The sequence below is a fragment of the Acanthamoeba castellanii genome (assembly GCF_000313135.1).
Source record: "Acanthamoeba castellanii str. Neff unplaced genomic scaffold scf7180000084624, whole genome shotgun sequence".
NCBI classification, from domain to species: domain Eukaryota; phylum Discosea; order Longamoebia; family Acanthamoebidae; genus Acanthamoeba; species Acanthamoeba castellanii.
This window is the reverse complement of record NW_004457269.1, coordinates 95,061-110,685: the sequence shown is the minus strand read 5'-3', so window position 1 is coordinate 110,685 and position 15,625 is coordinate 95,061. Positions and strand designations below refer to the sequence as shown.

The 15,625-nt window shown below is 58.8% G+C and overlaps 5 protein-coding genes across 5 annotated transcripts; 3 read left to right on the top strand and 2 right to left on the bottom strand.

Moving 5' to 3' along the window:
- Positions 1-56: 56 nt before the first annotated feature.
- ACA1_362600 (uncharacterized protein) lies at positions 57-946 on the bottom strand (the record flags this gene model as incomplete). The annotated part of the gene is made up of 4 exons (XM_004333741.1): positions 57-371; positions 416-544; positions 605-780; positions 847-946. The coding sequence occupies 4 exons, from the start codon at positions 944-946 to the stop codon at positions 57-59; spliced, it is 720 nt and encodes a 239-aa protein (XP_004333789.1).
- Positions 947-1,521: 575 nt separating this feature from the next.
- Positions 1,522-2,742, top strand: ACA1_362590 (glycosyltransferase, group 1 domain containing protein; the record flags this gene model as incomplete). The annotated part of the gene is made up of 1 exon (XM_004333740.1): positions 1,522-2,742. The coding sequence occupies one exon, from the start codon at positions 1,522-1,524 to the stop codon at positions 2,740-2,742; it is 1,221 nt and encodes a 406-aa protein (XP_004333788.1).
- An 851-nt stretch (positions 2,743-3,593) lies between these two features.
- On the top strand, positions 3,594-4,177 carry ACA1_362580 (Cofilin/tropomyosin-type actin-binding protein; the record flags this gene model as incomplete). Its single annotated transcript, XM_004333739.1, has 3 exons — positions 3,594-3,670; positions 3,753-3,999; positions 4,076-4,177. 3 exons carry the CDS (start codon positions 3,594-3,596, stop codon positions 4,175-4,177), a joined length of 426 nt encoding a protein of 141 aa, XP_004333787.1.
- Positions 4,178-4,574: 397 nt separating this feature from the next.
- On the top strand, positions 4,575-10,556 carry ACA1_362570 (myosin IF, putative; the record flags this gene model as incomplete). Its single annotated transcript, XM_004333738.1, has 23 exons — positions 4,575-4,580; positions 4,830-4,931; positions 5,068-5,151; positions 5,318-5,403; positions 5,533-5,662; positions 5,771-5,981; positions 6,087-6,190; positions 6,322-6,454; positions 6,569-6,699; positions 6,772-6,918; positions 7,066-7,075; positions 7,169-7,308; positions 7,419-7,586; positions 7,750-7,914; positions 8,047-8,166; positions 8,327-8,412; positions 8,519-8,678; positions 8,781-8,831; positions 9,067-9,250; positions 9,361-9,529; positions 9,724-9,922; positions 10,036-10,302; positions 10,449-10,556. The coding sequence occupies 23 exons, from the start codon at positions 4,575-4,577 to the stop codon at positions 10,554-10,556; spliced, it is 2,961 nt and encodes a 986-aa protein (XP_004333786.1).
- A 380-nt stretch (positions 10,557-10,936) lies between these two features.
- On the bottom strand, positions 10,937-14,769 carry ACA1_362560 (protein kinase domain containing protein; the record flags this gene model as incomplete). Its single annotated transcript, XM_004333737.1, has 11 exons — positions 10,937-10,988; positions 11,113-11,307; positions 11,454-11,574; positions 11,749-11,940; positions 12,069-12,338; positions 12,451-12,569; positions 12,702-13,390; positions 13,493-13,629; positions 13,757-14,289; positions 14,378-14,517; positions 14,659-14,769. 11 exons carry the CDS (start codon positions 14,767-14,769, stop codon positions 10,937-10,939), a joined length of 2,559 nt encoding a protein of 852 aa, XP_004333785.1.
- Between the last annotated feature and the right edge of the window lie 856 nt (positions 14,770-15,625).

Sequence of the window (15,625 nt, the reverse complement as noted above, 5' to 3'; positions counted from 1 at the left end):
GTTGTATTGGAGCTGTAGATAACATGACAAGAACAGCTGTTCTTATCTTCCCGTGTTCAGTCGTTCCCACCGTCATCACGTCTTCGCTCGACTTCATTCCCATCGGCGGTCGGCGATGTCGGTGTCGGCGAGGCCGAGGTGGTGCTTGGTGTGAGGTCTGATGATGAGGTGGTGGTGGTGATGATGAGGTTGTCGGTGGCGGCGTAGGTCTTGAGTGGCGTGGCCGCCACGTTCCCCCCAGCAATGGGCAGCAGGGCCTTGCGCTCCCCGCGCTCCTCCTCCTCCACTCCGACCCCGTACTCATCGTCGTAGTCATTGTCCGCCGTCATCTTGCCGGCGGCCTTTCGTTCCAGCACCCGCGCGCGGTCGGGCTGCAGCGCGAGGCTGAAGCGCGCAGGTCGAGGTAGAGGCACACCCCGTAGAGCACCACACACATGCCAAAGCACACGTCGACCCAGATGAGCCACTCGTAGGGGCGGGCCACGAACAGCTGCGCCACCGCCACGATTCCGAAGCCCAGCATGGCCACGATCCACAGGTTGATCTGCCCCAAGACGCAACGCCACGTCAGCAAGTGGAAGGTGATGATGATGGTGGTATGTACCCGGCCGAGGAAGAGGTGAGCCAGCTTGGCCAGGCGCTCTCTACGCTGGGGGTGGGCGGGGTCGGTCCAGAAGACGCGGTGTGGGACAAAGGGCAGTCGCGGCCAGAGCTGCCCGACGGCCAGGCACACCACGTAGGTAGTCACGCTGACGACCAGCAGGAAGATGAACCCAGGCTCTGGTATGCCAACAGAGATCAGCAGAGCCGAGTGTGGTGCTCAAGTGGGGGATGGTGGGTCGGTACCATCGGGATCTGTGCGGTAGTAGATGGTGAGGCCGATGTAGGCCAGGATGATGGCCGCGCTAGCCCACCACTCCAAGCCACTTCGCACGGAAAAGTACATCTCTCGCAACTCTCTTATTTTATTTACCACCTATTATTCGCTGCTCTATGCTTGCTCATCTACTACGACGAGTCGTGTGGCCCCGAACGAACTTATGTCTTCTTCTTTTCCCACCACCTTTCCTCAGCAGCGGGCGGGCGGACGGACGCGAACTCCCCCGTCATGGCCTAGGCCCAGGAAAAGGGAAAGGCCGGTGTTGTGGGGTGCTCTATTTTTGTAGACCTCGCTGGTGTTGGGGACGTGAGGCCGAGGTCGGGTTCTTTGTTCCCGCCCGTAGATGAGCCTCCTTCATCTGCGGATCAGGTCCCAGCCCCACCTTTCGGAGGAGCCGCTCTCTGTTGTTGCTGTTGTTGACTCTCGACGTGCTGCGTTGGACCGACCACAAGAATAATCTCAATCGCTGGAACGTTTCGCTACGCGATTTCGAGGGGTCCATCTTCATCTCTAGATCCCCAAATCGGCCGATATACGCGGCGGCCAAGGCCATGACGATCAAACAACCAACACATCCCTCCATCTTGGGGCTCTCTCGCGCAGTTCTTCTCCTGGCGCTCATCGGGCAATGCCTCTTCGCCATGCAGCCCTACAGCGAGCGAACAACGAGCCAGGCCTCCCATACGGGCGAGCTCCTGCCCCCAGGCCGCCTCCGCATCATGGTGGTCAGTGTCCACCCGCCCTACGGCGGCGGATCGGCCCACTCTAGCAAGGAGCTGGCGCTCGGGCTTCGACGATTGGGCCACGACGTGCTCCACGTGGCGCCCTACAACCACGACAGGGAGGAGTCGCTCGCCCAGGAGGAGGGCCTCCACTGGATCAAGGCCGATTTCCCCTGGAATGAGCTCTCCATCTCCGCTGAGGCGCAAGCGTCGATGGACGCCGATCTCCAGGCCGTCTACCGCAAGCACGGTCCGTTCGACTACGTCATCCTCGGGCGAGAGACGTTCGTGTGGCACATGCACGCCATTCGCGAGGTGCACGCCGGCCCGGTGATGCTCATCGTGCGCGGTGCCTACATCAATCGCCTCGCGGGAAACACCAACGAGACCATCGATCCGCAGCTCAAGGAGCAGCTGGTGGGCCTGTACCGTGAAGCCGACGTCATCGTGTGCATCGCGCGCCATCTCGTCAAGTCCATCAACAAGGTCATCTTCGACGACGACCTCGAGCGTGCGCGCACCGCCTTCATCCCCAACCCCATCGAGCTGCCGGCCTACGACGCCTCCAGCCAAATGCGGTGGCAGCCCGGCCAGACCATTCGGTTGGCCATGGCTGCGCAGATCAAGGGGCGCAAGAAGCCGCTCGACGCCGTCGAGATAGTGCGCGAGCTGCGCGACAGGGGCGCCGACGTCGAGCTCACCGTGTACGGCGACGGGCCGGACATGCCCCGCATGCGCGCCCTCATCGAGCGATACGGCCTCGAGAAGCAGGTAGTGCTCCGCGGCCACGTCACGCGCGCCGAGGTGCTCGAGGGCTTCAGCCGCGCTGAGACCGTCCTCCTGTGCTCCGACAATGAGGGCTGGCCGCGCGTGCTGCAGGAGGCCATCGCCGCCGGCAAGGGCGTGGTGGCCTACGACAACATCGGGTCGCGCGAGGTGCTCAAGGAGTGGATCACCCCGTGGGCACTCGGTCGGCTCGTGCCCATTGGAGATTTCAAGGGCGCCGCCGATGCCGTCGCCGACCTGGCCCACGTCCTGCGATCCTCCAACGAGCCCATTCCGCCTCCGGATCTGCCCAACTCGCTCGCGGTCCTGCGCGAGTACGAGTACACCCTCCGCCATCTCGACTCTCATCTCTAGAGCTGCTGGTGGTGGTGGTGGTGGGCGCCATCGATTCAACGTTTCGACGGCCTACGAGGGCTGACGTGGAGGAGAGAGAAGAGATTTTGATTAGGAAGGAGGAGTGATGGCTTAGAGTACAGTCAAGACCGGAAAGAGATTCGAGGAGACGGAGGAAGAGGAGGAGGAGGAGGAGGAAGGAGGAGAGAGGGAGAGAGGTGGTGAGGGCAGGAGAGCGAACAAAGCAGTGAACTGTTCTGTTTCGTCCCTCCTTCCTTGCATCGCCTGCTGCTCTGTGGCTGGCGCGTGAAGATCGTCTCTGGGGCCGTGGCTGCTGCCTGCTCGACTACAGTCTCAACACCAGAAGTGCGCTCCGCACTCTCTCGGCGAGTCTCGGCGCTCGAGAGTCGTAGAGGTGCTGCATGGTCTTCTATCTCTCTTTCATCCTAGATCGTACCAAGGTTATTTATGTATCTTCACCCAACCCTGCTGTATCAGCAAACCATCACAAACAATAACACTACGGGCGCCCAGATATCTGGACAACCACAACACAAGCTCAACCCCATTGGTGTGTGCTCTTCCTTTTTGCCCTGGCCAGCAGTGTTGCGTCAAGGGTCGCGTCATTCTCGCTTTCTTAGCTCGCGAAAGGAAGGCTGTCGTTTTCGCTTTTTCTCTTTCGCTTTCTCTCTTTGTTCTCGTGACGAGTTCTGTCGCGGAAAGCGTTTTCATTTCGTGTGGTGGTCCTGACTCTCGGCTGTAAGGCACCGCTCGCGTTGCTCTACAGTTTTGCGGAGCGAGAAGAAAGCTGTACAGCTCTTTGGCCCTCCTTCTTAGATCTATTTCCTAGCACCACAAACACCACAAACGCCATGGCCAACTTCTCCAACCCTGAATCCGTGACCGCCGCCATCGCCGAGGTCCTCAACTCCACTGCCAGGAGCGGATGGTATTATATTACTTCTACCCCCTTCCTTGGCCCCTCCATCTTCTTCCTTCCGATCTTTGAATGCTCACACATCCTTCACTAGGGTGCTTGTGGGCTACGAGAACGATTCGTCGCTCGTCCTGCAGGGTAAGGGCACCGGTGGCCCCGAGGAGGTGAGGGATCACCTTCAGGACGACAAGGTGCAGTACTTCATCGTGCGCGTCTTCTACCCCAAGGACAACGCCGAGACCACCCGCGACGTCTTCGTGGCCTGGACCGGCCCCAAGGTTGCCCGCGTTGCCGCCGCCAAGAAGGCCACCCACGCTGGCGTCGTCCAGAGCGTCCTCAAGGTACGAATCGATGATCAACGAATTTGTGTAGCGCGTTGTCAATGCTCACGCCATTTTTGTTTTTCTTTCTTTGCAGCCCTCGCACGCGCAGATTACCTGCGTGAACAAGAACAAGCTCACTCTCGGCGAGGTGCTCGACAAGTCTGCCCCCCTCTCCGGCTCGCACCACATCGAGTAAACCGCTCGATCCCCCCATCAAATCTCGTTGCTACTTTCTTTCAACCAAGAATAGATTCGTTCTTTGTAATCCCCCGCAACACAAACGTTCCTTCACTCTCTTTCGTCGATCTGGTTGCGATCACCGCTCGATCGAAAAGGAAGATGAAGAAGAAAAGAAAAGAAAAGAAAAGAAAAATGCCGCGCATAGTTTGGGAAACCCGAGGGCAGAAAGTGGGTTGTTGTCGACACTAATAAAAGTGGTTAATTTTGCAAGGGTTGCCTTGAGCGGACACTAGAACATAGCAAAGAGAGATCAGAGTCAAAGGAGGAGGGCGTTAAGGAGTGAAGTGGACCACTTGTGAAACAACCTCAACTTCACTGCTGAGGGTACGCATGCGCAATCTCTGCATGACCGAATGATGGTTGCTTAGACTTTTTTTTGTTGTTATTTTGCAGGATATCTGAATCTCTTTCATCTCAAGCCTCCAACACAATGGTACGCAAATCGTTTGTCAATCTTGTCTTCAATGAATGAAGATTTCATCCTTTTTTTGCTTCCATCTCGATTTCGGTTGCAATTCATCGAGTGCCAGGCATTATGACGCCTTCCTTACATCATACGCCCTCCCCCTCCCCCCTCTCACGAACCTCTCAATCTTCAAACATGGCAGGCCTTTCAACATGGAGTGGACGATCTCATCCTTCTGGACGACATCAGCAACGAGGGAATCCTGAACACCCTCCGCTCACGCTACAACGCCAACCTCATCTACGTGCGTAGCTTGCTTCTCTCTCTCACAACTCGCTTCCTCTCTTCTCTCTTCTCTCTTCTTCTCTTCTTCCACTTGCGCGCATCCTGATCCCTTCGTTGTCGTTTGTCGCGTTACACGTCTGGGTCGGGTCGTGCAGACATACATCGGACAGGTGCTCATCGCCATCAATCCGTACCAGCAGCTGCCCGTCTACGGCCCCAACGTCATCAAGAGCTACCAGGTAACGCACGACACGCACGCGCACAACGCACGCACACACACCATCGCACACGCACACGCACCATCGCACACGCACACGATGGCGTGGGCTGGCTTCTCCTCCTTGCGTGCGGGGCCTCGGCCACGATTTTCTTTCTTTTTCTCACCCAACGGCGGCGATGACGCAGGACCGCTACATCTTCGAGGAGCCCCCGCACGTCTACGCCATCGCCGAGGACGCCTATCGCTCGCTGCTCACCGAGGGCGTCAACCAGTGCATCATCATCAGGCACGGCTCCATCATCATCACCATCACCACCACCTCTTTGCCTGTGCCTCCTCGTCTTCCCAAGCGCGTGTGACTGATGACGATGGCTCGCTTGATGTGCGGCCACACACACAGTGGTGAGTCCGGGTCGGGCAAGACGGAGACGTCGAAGTTCATCATGCGCTACATCGCCGCGGTGACGGGCAAGACGGAGAGCGTGGAGACCGTCAAGGACCAGATCCTCCAGTCCAACCCCGTGCTCGAGGTGCGCCGCATGCCCATGTGTGGCCCACACGGTGACTTTAGCTCCGATGCTCACCCTTTAGCTCCGAACCGCACCACTCCACGCACCACCCACCACCAACGCGAACAGGCCTTCGGTAATGCAAAGACGGTGCAGAACGACAACTCGTCGCGCTTCGGCAAGTACTTCGAGATTCAGTTCAACGTGGCGGGCGATCCCATCGGCGGGCGCGTCACCAACTACCTCCTCGAGAAGTCGCGCGTGGTCCATCAGGCCCGCAACGAGCGCAACTTCCACATCTTCTATCAGCTCCTCGAGGGCGCCTCCCCTGCCGAAAAGCGTACATCACGCCACGCCACGCCACACCATTCATTGACTGTCGCTTTCTTCGCTCTTTTTCTCAACACGCGCCTTCTTCGCTCTTCCCCCCCTTTGATGCGCGCAGAGGAGTTCTTCCTGTCGAAGCCGCAGGACTACCACTACCTCAACCAGAGCGGCTGCTTCACCGTCAGCGGTGTCGACGACAGCTCCGAATTCCGCGCCACCAGGGTACGTCGCTCACTTGCCGTGTCACACGCGAGTGCTCGTGTCCACCCGTTTGCTGATGTTTTTCGGTCTACACGGCGTGTTCCGGAACATACACACACACACACGACACACAAAACACAACGCACACACAGACGGCAATGAACGTGATCGGTCTGGGCGCCGAGGAGCAGAAGTCGGTCTTCCGTCTGGTGTCGGCCGTGCTCCACCTGGGCAACATACGTTTCGCCGACCAGGGCGGCAAGGCCAAGGTCGAAAACAGGGAAGGTAACTGTCTTCTTCTTCTTCTTCACACCACCTTTTCTCGTCGCGCGCCTTGTGTCGTGTGTCGTGTGGGCTGTCATCGGCGGCGTTGCTGACCACGTGACATCCTCCGCTCAGAGCTGGACGTCGTCGCCAAGCTGCTGCAGCAGGACGCGGGAGTCATCGAGCACGCCCTGATCTCGCGCACCGTGACCGCGGGCGTCGGCGGACGCGGCTCCGTCCACTCGGTCCCGCTCGACGTCGAGAAGGTGCGTGTCGTTGGTCGTGTGCGTGTCGTGCTGGGCATGGGGCTCACCTCCTCCCGCCCGCGCGCATGGCAGGCCCTCTACACGCGCGATGCGTTGGCCAAGCACCTGTACAGCCGCGTGTTCGATTGGCTGGTGCAGCGGATCAACGAACTCATCTGCGACGACACGGCCGAGTTCACCATTGGCGTGCTCGACATCTACGGCTTCGAAATCTTCGAGGTACCTACCTCCGCCTCTTCTTGGTTTGTTGCTTTCCGATTCGTCTCGCTCACATACAACGACACACGACACACGACACACAACACACACAACACGCACACCGCACACACACACACACACACACCACAGAACAACTCGTTTGAGCAGCTCTGTATAAGTACGCAGCATTCGCATCCACGCACACACACGCGCGCATACAAATTGTGTGGCCGTGCCTCTGTTTACTGATTCGAAATGGCCTGCGGCACAGACTTCGTGAACGAAAAGCTGCAGCAGATCTTCATCGATCTCACCCTCAAGACCGAGCAGGAGGAGTACCAGGACGAGGGCATCAAGTGGGAAAACGTCGCCTACTTCAACAACAAGCCCTGCGTCGAGCTCATCGAAGGCGTACGTTTTTATTTTGTTATTAATATTTATTATTTTTTAAACACTAAATATTAATTCGTTATTGATAAACAATTAATTAATTAATTAATCATTTTTTAAAAAAATCGCAGAGGAATGGAATCATGTCCCTCCTGGACGAGGAGTGCGTGTTCCCGCAGGGCACGGACCAGTCCTACCTCGCCAAGCTCATCCGACAGTGCGCCAACCACCAGTACTTCAAGTCCGACTCCAAGGCCCTGTCGTCGGCCTCCTTTGCCATGGAGCACTACGCCGGCACCGTACGGCCACTACCACCCCTCGACTCGAACCCACACCAACCAACCAACTGACATTGTTGAAATATCTTGTGTGTGTCGTGTGTGTCGTGTGTGTGTCGTGTGTGTGTGTCGTGTGTGTGTGTGTCGTGTGTTGTGTCGTGTGTGTGGTGTGTGGTGGTGCCAGGTGACGTATTCGGTGGACACGTTCCTGGACAAGAACAAGGACACGCTGTCCAACGATCTCAAGGCCATGCTGCAGAGCTCGCGTGACGGCTTCATCAAGTCGCTCTTCCCGCCCGATGTCGTCCAGTCCATGAAGCGTCCCCCCACCGCCGGCCTCCAGTTCAGGGTACACCCCTCCCTCCTCCCCCCCCGCGTTTCCCCGAGCACGTGCTGGAACCGCAACTGAGCAAAACTAACCAAACACAAAACGAAACGAAACAAACACGAAATGAAACAAACACAAAACAAAACAAAACAGAATCAGGTGACGGGTCTGGTGGCGACGCTGCGTTCGTGCACGCCGCACTACATTCGTTGCATGCGCCCCAACGGCATCAAGGCGCCCAACAACTTCGACGAGCGACTCACCGGCAACCAGGTTCAAACCCGCCTCCCAACCCTGCTTGCTTCATGTCGACACACACACACACACGCCACACACGCCACACACGCCCCCGCGCGCGTGGTTTGTTTGATTTGCGGTTGCTGACGTTCACATCTTTTTCCTATCGGGCGCCGGGGTCGTACGCGCGCGTTAGATCCGCTACCTGGGTCTGCTGGAGAACGTGCGGGTGCGCCGCGCTGGTTACGCCTACCGCCAGACCTACGAGAAGTTCATGCACAGGTAACACACACACACACCGCACACACACACACACACACACCGCACACGCACACGCACACACCGCACACGCACACACCATCGCTCAACGCACACAATTGGATGCCAGGTTCCGTATTCTGTCGGACAAGACGTTCCCCAAGTGGGACAAGGACGCGCGTTCGGGCGTGCAGAAGATCCTGGACGACTGTAACATCAAGCAACACGCCAGCGGCCAGTCGGCCTACGAGTTCGGCAAGACCAAGATCTTCATCCGCATGCCCCAGAGCGTACACGCCCCCCCCACACCAAGCATTCCTCGCATTCCAACGCTGGATGTGAGCCGGTTGTTGACTTGTATTGACCCTGTGTGGAATGTGTGCATTCCGCAGTTGTTCACTCTCGAAGAGCTGCGGCTGCAGAAGATGAACGACGTCGTCAAGGTAATGGCCGACACGACACACGACACACGACACACGACACACGACACACGACACACGACACACGACACACGACACACGACACACGACACACGACACACGTCACACGTCACACGACACACGTCACACGACACACGACACACGACACACGACACACGACACACGACACACGACACACGACACGACGCGACACGCACTGGTGCTCAACTGGTTGGTGCGTTCCATTGCATTCTTTCAGGCGATTCAAAAGCGATGGCGGGAGTGCCGGCACCGGGCCTTCAACAAGCGCGTGAGGGCGGCGGTGCCGGAGCTGTTCTGGGGCAACAAGGAGCGACGCAGGGACTCGGTCTTCAGGCAGTACAACGGCGACTACCTCAAGGCCAAGAACTCGCGCATGCACAAGGCCATCAAGAAGAAATACGGTACGCACACGCACACACCGCACACGCACACGCACACACCGCACACGCACACGCACACACCGCACGACACACGCGCGTGCGTGTGCTGAATTCCGATCGTGCCGGGGCAGGCGAGCGTCGGTTGTTCTTTGCGGACAAGACGGTGTTCGTGGAGAAGGGCAAGCTCAAGCAGAGGGCGCTGCTCATGACCGAGGGCGCCTTCTACACCGTCGGCGGCAAGTGGCGCAAGAAGATTCAGAGGAGGATTCCCCTTCAGGACATCGCCTCGGTCGAGCTCAGGTCCGTGTTCTCTCCCACCGTGTGCGTGTGCGGTGGTGCGTGTGCGTGTGTGGGTGTGCGTGTGCGTGTGCGTGTGCGTGTGCGTGTGCGTGTGCGTGTGTGCGTGTGCGGTGGTGCGTGTGCGTGTGCGTGTGCGTGTGCGTGTGCTGAGTTTCTGACGAAAACAAACCGAAACGAAACGGAACGAAACATAGTCAACTGGCCGACGGGGTGGTGGTGCTGCACATGAGCAACGCCGACGACGATGCCGTGTTCGACTCGGACAAGAAGACCGAGGTGGTGGCCATCCTCTACGAAATCTCGGCCGAGAACGCGCGCGAGAAGGGCGACGCGCAGGCCAAGGGCGTCCCCGTCACCTTCGCCTCGGGCAACATCGCCTTCAAGGAGAAGCGGGTAATCAACCCAACCACACTACTCTCTCTTTCTCATACACAGCGCGTGTTGTTCCTGTCGCTCACGCGTGTGCGGTTGCGCGTGTGCTGTGTGTGCGGTGTGTGCCACGACAGTCGCAAAAGACGCTGAGCTTCACGAGGGACGAGACCGCGGGCGCGCGGACGCTGCTCAAGCCGCAGGGCGACACGGTGGCGGTGAGCGCCGCGACGGGGCTCGACCGCGGCGCCGGACCCAAGAAGCGGGAGAAGGCCAAGAAGCCCGACCGCAACATCCGCCAGATCACCCGGGCCGCCGGCGGCGCGCACGGCATGGCCGTCATCGCGCGAGCCAAGGCCCAGCACAACTACACCGCCCGCAACGCCCGCGAACTCACCTTCAAGGTTCACCACCCCACACCCACCCACCACACCAACCCTCGCTTATCATTAACACGTGTGTGTCGTGTGTGTCGTGTGTGTCGTGTGTGTCGTGTGTGTCGTGTGTGTCGTGTGTGTCGTGTGTCGTGTGTCGTGACGACTACGTGTAGGCGGGCGACATCATCAACGTGACCCAGAAATCGCTGTCGGGCACCTGGCAGGGCGAGCTCAACGGCAAGACGGGCTCCTTCCCCGCCAACCTCTGCGTCGAGGTCTGATGATTTGATGGATCGACCCAGACAGAGAGCGACCCGCGCGCACGACCACGTCAGACCCCCCCGCCGTTGCGCCGCCAGCCCGCTCTATGTCCCCAGTTGCACATTACTGCACTTTCCTATTCTTCTTCTTCGTACGTTCGCACGCTCGCACCGCGAGTTATTTACACCACACCACGCCTGACGTCTTGCTGGGCGGCTTCACCCAAGGCTGGGATGAGGGGGGGACACAGTTGGCTATTTTCACAGTTGGCTTTGGCAAAAGAGTGTATAAATATATATATATTATATTATTATTATTTTGTATATTACAGCATCATGATGGAGGGGAGGTGGCTGATGGACAAAAGGCTCACTCGGCAAGCATGGCCAAAGCGGCGCGTTCATCGCTGAGGTCCTCCAGGAAGGCCGCCACCTTTTTGAACGATGGCCGCTCTGACGGGGTAAACCGCCAGCACCGCTCCACCAACCTAGACAGCGACGCAGGCGAACAAGTGTGAGTGCGTGTCGTGTCGTGTGCGGCGGAGCGTGTGTGTTGCGAAGAAGATCAGACACGCACCTTCGTAGTCGTTCGGGCACGGCGCAGCTGTCGGGGAATCGAGGAGTGCAGCCCTTGGCGATGAGCTCGGCCACCTTGTTGTCCTCCACCTCGGCGAAGGGCTTTTGGTTGGTCAACAGTTCGAAGAGCAGGTTCCCAAAGCTGTACACGTCCGCCTTCCGGCTGTAGGGTTCCCCGTTCGACACCTCTGGTGCCCTGCACTCACCGAACACACACACACACACACACACACACACACACACACACACACACACACCGCACACGCCGCACGCACGCACGCATACATGGATCGGGTCAAAACACAGTGTGACGTGGAACGAGATGGGGAGAGGAGGAGGGACCTGTAACGCGGGTTCCCGTTTTTGGAGAAGCGCACCGAGCCCCGTTTGGGCTTGTCCACGGCCACGCCAAAGTCGCCGATGCATACCCGGCCCTCCACCGACGGATGTAGGAATATATTACCTACACACACACCACACACACACACACACACCACCACCACACACACACACACACACACACACACACACACACACACACACACACAGACGCCGTCGCATCACGTGTGTGCGCGCGTAACAGGCGTGTAAGAAGACAACACCGCGAGCGAAAGTTGTGTTGCGTTGCGTTTTGTACCGAGAGAGAGGTCGCGATGCATGATGGGCGGCTTGAGCGCGTGGAGGTACTTCATCCCCTCGGCGACCTCGCGGCCCACTCGCACGGCCTGGTCGAGCGTGAGCTTGCTCTGCGCCTTTCGCAGGACGTTGTCGAGGCTGCCGCCCTCGCACAGCTCCGTCACAATACAGAAATAGGGGTCCGTGCAGTAACCTAACGAAAACACGACACACGTCAGTCAGCCACGGCACACGCGACACGACCAACGACACGACACACACGACACACACGACACACACGACACACGACACGCAGGCTAAAGAAGGGTAATGGTTGGATACCGCGAAGGTTGACGGTGTAGGGAGACTTGATGGTGCGTTTGAGGGCCTCGACCTCGCGCTTGTAGGCCTTCTCGGGCTGGAAGAGGTCCTTCTTGAGAATTTTGACCGCCACCTTCTGGGTCTCGCCCTTCATGAAGGCCTCGTACACGTTGCCGTAGCACCCGCCGCCGATCGGACCCACAAAGTCGAGGTGGAAGAAGTTGACCTCGTGGAACGGAGCTCCGTCGTGCCCACTCGCGTCGCCCGCGTGCTTCGCCGCCGGGTACGCGTCTGCTGTGAGAGGAGAGTAAGTCAGCGCTGCCGCCGCCGCCGCCGCCGCTGCGTCTGAACGAACTGCAAAAAAGAGGGTCGGAGGGAGGGAGGGAGGGAGGGAGAGACGTACCAGGCTGGGGGCCGCCCACAGCAGACAACGCGCCGGGGTCATTGGACAACGGCCGCCCGATTTCAAAATAGGTGTCCACCAGGCCAGCGCCCTTCTGGGTCTGCACCTCCTTCTCCTTCCTGTGCGTCACACAAACAAACAAACAATTATAAAATAGGTCAGCGTCTGGCGGCGGTGCGGCGATGAGGTGGAGGTGGAGGTGGCCGGTGATGACGTGGAGTGTGGGGCGCGGTGGCGGGAGGGAGGGATACCGCTTACGGAGGAGATAGCGCAGAGTGCGCTTGCACTTCTCCTTCTTCCGTTGATCCTTCTTCTCGTCCTTGCCGATGCCGCGCTCCATGAGTTCGACCCAGCTCGGCCGCTCCTGCAGCAGCCGCTCCAGCGCGTCCGTCGACGACCGCATCCGCTCCTTGAGGTCGCTCGGCGCGTCGGCGTTCAGTTCCTTCTCGAGTCGCGCAAACAGCTCTCGCAGGCTCACACTTCGCTGGGCCGCCACCACCTGCTCGCGCTCGCCGGGCCGCTTCTGGTGGTGGTGTTGGTTGTGGTGGTGAACGATCCGTTCGCGCTCCTTGTCCCGCTCGCCGCTGCTCGACAGGTCGCCGCCGCCGGAAGCGGGGACCGCTGCGTTGGTGGAGAGGTTGATGGGGCTGTTGCCCTTGCCCTTGAGCTTGGCCTTGGTGTTGAACAGGCCGCGCTCAAACACCTCCTTCCAGGTGGGCCGGCCCTTGAGCCATCTGTCCAGCACGATGCACCGCTCCTCGAGCCGCGGCGATACACCGCCCGGCAGCCCGGAGTGGCCCGGGGCTGGTGCCGGGGCGGCCGGTGGGGCGCCGCCAGAGCCGCCGCGGAGGAAGCTGTCCTTGCCCGAGGTGAAGATGGCACTGCCCACGCGCCGCGACTCTCCCTCTCGTGGCGACTTGCCCTTCACCACCTTTGATTTCTGTCGTGCGCGGTGTGTGTGTCGTGTGGGTAATTTATAAGAGGATGAGGTACACGATTGGACGAGGAAAAGGAGCAATCAATGGGGAGGGAAGCTGCGCACCTGCATGGGAAAGAACTTTTCCCACGACGGCCGCTTCTTGAGGGGCTTGGCGTCCTTGGGGCTGCCCTCCTTGATGATATGCTTAAACTCGGTCGACGACACCGTAGAGCATCGAACCGCGCGCGTTGACGGGGCAGCTGCACGGCCGCGAGCGCAACGAGAAAGAGGAAAGCGAGAGGGGATGGTGTGAGACTGAACAACAACAACAACAACAACTGAAGAAGGGTGGCAGGGACGAAGACGAAGTAAGGTCAGTCATCGTACTGGAGAAGGTGTCCTCGGAGGACACCCACAGGTTGTTGAGCTCGGACTTGCCATGCTTGGACGACTTGCTGCGGCTATGCGCCGGAGCGGGAGGCCAGTTGATGCTGTTGCCGGTGACGGCCACGTCGCTGGGCACAGCGGCGGCGGTGGCAGAGGCGGGGGAGGACCAGAAGCGGGGGTCGAATATGCTGCACGAGCGCGAGGGCGACTTGGAGTGGGCGCGTCGCCGCCCGTTGGCCGACTTGGCTTTGCGCACGGGCCGAGGCGCGCGGACCTCCTTGCTGCCGAGCGACGGCGGACCCGACAGCGAGGAGACCAGCGGCTCGGCTACGGCCGTGGCTGGTGTGTCTCTCGCGCTTCGCAGGCTGCCGCCGACGGGCCGTGTGCCCTCTGTGGAGAGGTCGAACATCATGGTGCGCGTGAGCGAGGTCGAGACCGTCGTGGCCGTTGTCCCGTAGGCGATGGCTGTCCAGCTGTCCTCCTCGATATCATCGTCCGAGCGCCGGTTGAAGAGCTCCTCCAGCCGATGCGTTCTGATGATGGGGAGGCGTGTTGGGTGAGATGAGGAACATCGCGTGATGGTGCCGTTTTTTAGAGGACCTTAGGAGGGAAGGCACGAACCTTCGTTTGATCTTGCCCAGCTGCTTCTTTCTCTTTTCCTCGAGCACGCTGTCGATGGCCTCTTGTAGCTTCTTCTTCTCTTTGCCGTTCCATCCATTCAGGGGGGTTCCATTTTCGAGCTTGTGTTTCTTCTTCTGTAGCTGGTTGATCTCTTCCGACAGAAGCTTCGTGTGGGAGAGGGGCTGCAGCGGATCGGATCGCGTACGTCGATGATGCTTGGTGGCTTGCCGCGATACGCGGCCGCGAACCGAGCCTCTATTTGACCGTACTTTAAAGGTCACGTTCTTGGGTGAAATGGTGAAACCATACTCGGCCGAGCATGACGATGATGATCCTAGCCGAACTTGTGGCTTCAGATGCGTAGATGACGGCGAGGGGGCGATTGCGGCCATTATTCAAATACTTCGTTTTTCTCTCCTCCCTATCTTCGATTCTCTATCACTCGTTATTCCCTCCTCGCATTCGAAACATCACCCGCCGATGATTTCGAATGAAGGCCACCTCGGCTCACTTCTCTCAGTTCGTAGCCGTTCTTGATTGAGATCTAGTTTTATTACCACTTTTCCTGTCTTTTCCGCCAGCAGGTTTCCTGCAGGTTTTTCTGTGTTGACAAGAATCGTAATCGGCACTGCATCGCCACTAAGCCTGCGCATCAAGGACCAGCATCGGCTGAGCACAATCAAGTAAGCCATCCGCGGATCGATCTGCGAAAGATGAACGTGCCACCCCAATTCAGAGCGAAAGCGCCATCACGAGGTTACAAAATCGCACGAGCGATTATCTTGCCGATGGCCCTTTTCGTTATCACCTTCACCTTCACCTCCAAGTTCTCTGTAGATCCCGCTAAAGTCGATGTACGCGCTTGCCACTTGTTCCTCTCTTGCCACGCCTTCTGATCTGGCAACTCATGAGATCTTCTGGCCATGATGCTCGGTGCAGAAGGCGCGAGGGTACACGAAAGACGAGCTCGCCAAGCGGAAGGCCTTCAACCAGGCCATCTTCAAGGAGGTTGCCGGGCCTCGCGCCAACGACAAGAACTCCAGCGAGTAGCGTTGCCACCACCTCCACACCACTCCTCCTCTTCTTTCTCTTGTCTTGCAAATACAAAACTACTTTTCAGATGCAACAGCCAGGGAGGAAGAAGGAGAGCGATGAAGATGTAGCGAGTATGGATGTCAGGTTCATTTCAGTGTACATCAACCGCCGGCCAGCATCGACCAATCGATCGGCTCAGCAGATCCAGGCCTA